General features: G+C 43.5%; 1 protein-coding gene across 1 annotated transcript; it reads right to left on the bottom strand.

Moving 5' to 3' along the window:
- Positions 1 to 1,329: 1,329 nt before the first annotated feature.
- On the bottom strand, positions 1,330 to 3,387 carry LOC147633623 (uncharacterized). Its single transcript, XM_086805882.1, has 2 exons — positions 2,569 to 3,387; positions 1,330 to 2,094 (listed from the first exon to the last, which is right to left on the bottom strand). The coding sequence occupies exons 1-2, from the start codon at positions 2,941 to 2,943 to the stop codon at positions 1,642 to 1,644; spliced, it is 828 nt and encodes a 275-aa protein (XP_086662008.1). The 5' UTR covers positions 2,944 to 3,387; the 3' UTR covers positions 1,330 to 1,641.
- Between the last annotated feature and the right edge of the window lie 370 nt (positions 3,388 to 3,757).

Below are 3,757 nucleotides of genomic sequence, written 5' to 3'. Positions count from 1 at the left end.
CACCACAAGAGTTGTCCATGTAGAGCTTGGAACTCCCAAGTGTTGCAAGACCATACTCCACCGTGTAAGACAACAACCCTCTCTCTCTCTCTCTCTCTCTCTCTCTCTCTCTCTCTCACTCACTCACTCACTCACTCACTCACACACTCTCACTAGCATGCAAGTACTACCAAAAGGGTAAGAGAAAAGGGTAGAGAGCTAGAGCACAAGGAGAAAGAGCACACTCTCAATCAACACTCAAGGAAATGTCCCTTTCTCATTAGAGGAGTTCACTTATATATAAGGGAGTTATAAGTTTGGATGTCCACACCCAATAACTCATTAGGTGCCCACTTATCATCTAGCCTTATCTATCTAGGCTAGTCTAAGCATACATTGAGTGATGTCGACTCTTTCAATTGGCTCGATCATCCCTTGAGTACATCATTAAGTGCAATTATATGGGAAATACAATGATTGGAACAAGTTATTAATTCCCACTTAGGTGGCAGATAACACATAAGTGAGTGTGGATAAGCGTCTTTTAGGCGGTGTTGCCTATTATGTGTGTATATCCTTTAGTGACTCTATACTGCTTGTGCATGCGGGCCTAGCTCACTGTAGGTGGATCATCTCCACTTGTGAGACCAATGCACACTTCCACTAGACTTGTCATAGATTCAGGTATGTGCGTTGTTGATGCATGTCGGTGGTTTGTGTTAACCTCGAGTTAACACTAGTACACTCCTCTCCTCTTGTAGTGAGTCTTAGATGGATTGATCAAATTGATGTAGCTATACCTCATGAGTGGATTACTAGCACTTTTCACGATCAACATCATCCTAGGTGGTTGGGAGTTTTCTCCAAGGCAGGGGTGGCATTACAGGTGTTAACCTTGTTGGATAGGTTGAGGAGGGAGATCTTATTTTTTAGTCTATCCAGCCAGGATGGAGAATGTATGTTGAAACGTGACAAGCAGGAGATTATTCATAGCACTACCCATGTATGTTGAAACGTGACAAGCAGGAGATTATTCATAGCACTACCCTTCATCGAGTGAGAGTAGTCAGGCACTCAGGAAAGCAGTGGCATGTTGACCGTTTTCGTATATGCACAAAATATCCGAATTAAACCTACGTATGCTAGTTTTCCACTTCACAGTTCAACCTAGATCTCCATCTCGATTGGGGGCTTTTCGCTATCGTAAGATAGATTATCATTAGCAAATTACGATTATCATTAGCAAATTACCCTGAACTTTCAGTTTTGTGTTTTACTGCTTTAGGGTTATAACTTTGCGTGAAAAAGTGTGACTCATTTTGGCTCAAGCTACATAGATTAATACGGCATCATATTATTCCCACTATATTCTCTCACATGCCAACTAAAAATTAGAGACATGGATCACTAGTATAATACAGCTTGTTCGTTGATCGGGTGCCCTTTATAATTGATTATGGTCAATACAAGAACAAGCCCTCACGGAGTTCATCAGTTTCATGCGTTGCTGTTTTTTTTAAACAACTACTGTAGGCTCGACTGTGATTAGGAGCTTGACATCTTAGATAAATTAGCTTTGATGCACCCTGCATGTACTGCTTCAATCAGTGCCAATTCAAGTAGATTCATTGCTTATCATCAATTATTGTGTGCACAGCTTGATTATAAGTTTTCTTGTGAAAGTGCGTATTGAGCAAAGGCTTGCAAATCTGCCTCGTTTGTGTGTTGCTGATCAAGCGAGAATATGGTCCTTTGTAGGGAGTCTAGTATATGCATGTGGTCTGAATTAGCCAAAGCCTCAAGGCCGATGGATGATGAAGTGTTGATGTTGAGATAATGATCATCATTGTACTGCGGTGCGGTAGCATCCATTTGCTCCATTTCGTCTTTCACTGAAGAGTAGTGGGCACTGTTGGAGGGACTCCAATTAGCCTTAGCATCATACATATTATTATTGCTCCACGATGCTGCAGTTGCGGGATTAGCTGCAGTCTGCGAGGTGGCATTATTATTGATTGCTTGCATCTGTTGCTGCTGCTGGTATAATGCTGCGGTGGTGAGCCGACAAGACAGCTGAGCTCTCACAAATTCTAGCTCGGCTTGTAGATGTTCCACCTGCCATCAAAACAATCGAATTTTATTAGTGTATAGTATTGTAGTGATCTTCATTAGGATTAGAAGAAATTTTGGCACAATATTGGAATGCTTTTGAGTAAAGGATAGAATCAATTGTTAGAACCAGCTTCCAGGCCAGCACGTAAATTCCAATAAACCATATCTGAATCATGAGTGACATGAGCCAGATCTTACAGTTGTTGTCTTAATACGAACTCGTCCGTTGCAACATTAATCATCTTGCGATGCAATGAGTGCTCAAGCATTACCAAATGCCAAGAGCTGCTAGTCAAGTTTTATGAATTCATGGGCACAAGGATTAGCAGAATCAGAGCATTTGGATAAGTGATACCGTATGGATCACTCTCACATCTTGTGTCGATGAATCATCAGGTCTCCACGTAGCCAACCAGGGTTAATGTAGCAGCTTAAGCTAGTTTTAATTGGATCAATTAAGGTGAAGAGGCAGGGTACCTGGCGCTCGAGGGCGAAAATGGTACGGACGCAACCGTAGATGGGGTCGAGGAGGCGGGCCTGGGCCTCGTACTTGATGGAGATGACTGCCTGGCGGCGCTGCTCGGGCAGCGGGATACGCAGCAGCAGCTTAGACACGTTGCTGGCCCCGAACACCTTGTGCACCGCGCAGAACCCTTCCGTCCCTTGCTCCGACGAGAAGTATGGCGCGAAGACGCAGCCCTTCAGGCACTTGCGCCGCAGAAATTTGCACGCCCCGCATGGCGCCCCTCCATTGCCATTACCACCGTTACTCTGTGCCCTGCCAGTGTTACTATTAGTAGTAGGAACGACACCATCAGTAGTATCTATCCTGGCGCTGCCGCTCATATTCATTGGTCTATTCAACTACTGAATGAAGGCTATATTGTATTGACACTTTGATCACACTCCTTGGATTTATGTACTATTCTTGATCAGATTGTTGGATCCTTTCATGAACCGATAAGCTTTGCCCAGGTGTAATGATCATGCTTCTTCCTTCAATCCAAAGACTCCCCAGCAGCTCTCTTCATAGTAGGCAATAAATACTATAGGTTATGTGGTATTGATTTTGCTAATTCACACTCAATGGTAGCTGGTACTCGGGGCAATGGCGTTGAGCGTTAGAAGCTTTCAAAGAGAAAGCAATGGGCCTTTGCTTACTAAAAAGGAAACATTGACAAGTATGCCAAGAGAGAGAAGGGACTAAGCTGAGAAGCTGCTAATTATCAGTCGCCAACTAGCCTTGCAAAGCTGCACTAGAATTGCAGAATACAACTTAGAATGGGCCTTGCAAGAGTAAAACAAACGAAGTGGGTGAAAGTAGCCGAGCTTCATATTATATAGCAAAGGCGAAAGCGGCAGGTGATGTAAGCACATTGTTGGATTTATCTTATAATCAAATCAAATTCATCCTCCCTCGTCCTCCCAGAGAGGCCAATTAAACGGGAACGGGAGAGTGGGGTTCCCGAGAAGAGCTCGGAATTCCAAAGCGCTACTAAAGTTTCAGCTTTGAAATCAAGCTGTAATTACAACGAGGACCCCAAAACCCGAGGATTGACGGTTGGCTCTTTGCAAGATCGTGGTTGAAGTCGTGTTTGAGATGTCTACAGCTGCTCCTTTTGCACATTTTCATAACGATCGTCGCATATATTATACAAAAAGATAA

The sequence above is a fragment of the Cibotium barometz genome, chromosome 12 (genome assembly GCF_041138505.1).
Source record: "Cibotium barometz isolate CiBa-2024 chromosome 12, ASM4113850v1, whole genome shotgun sequence".
Taxonomy (NCBI): Eukaryota; Viridiplantae; Streptophyta; class Polypodiopsida; order Cyatheales; family Cibotiaceae; genus Cibotium; species Cibotium barometz.
Note: the sequence above shows the minus strand (reverse complement) of the source record. Positions and strands in the feature narration are given on the sequence as shown.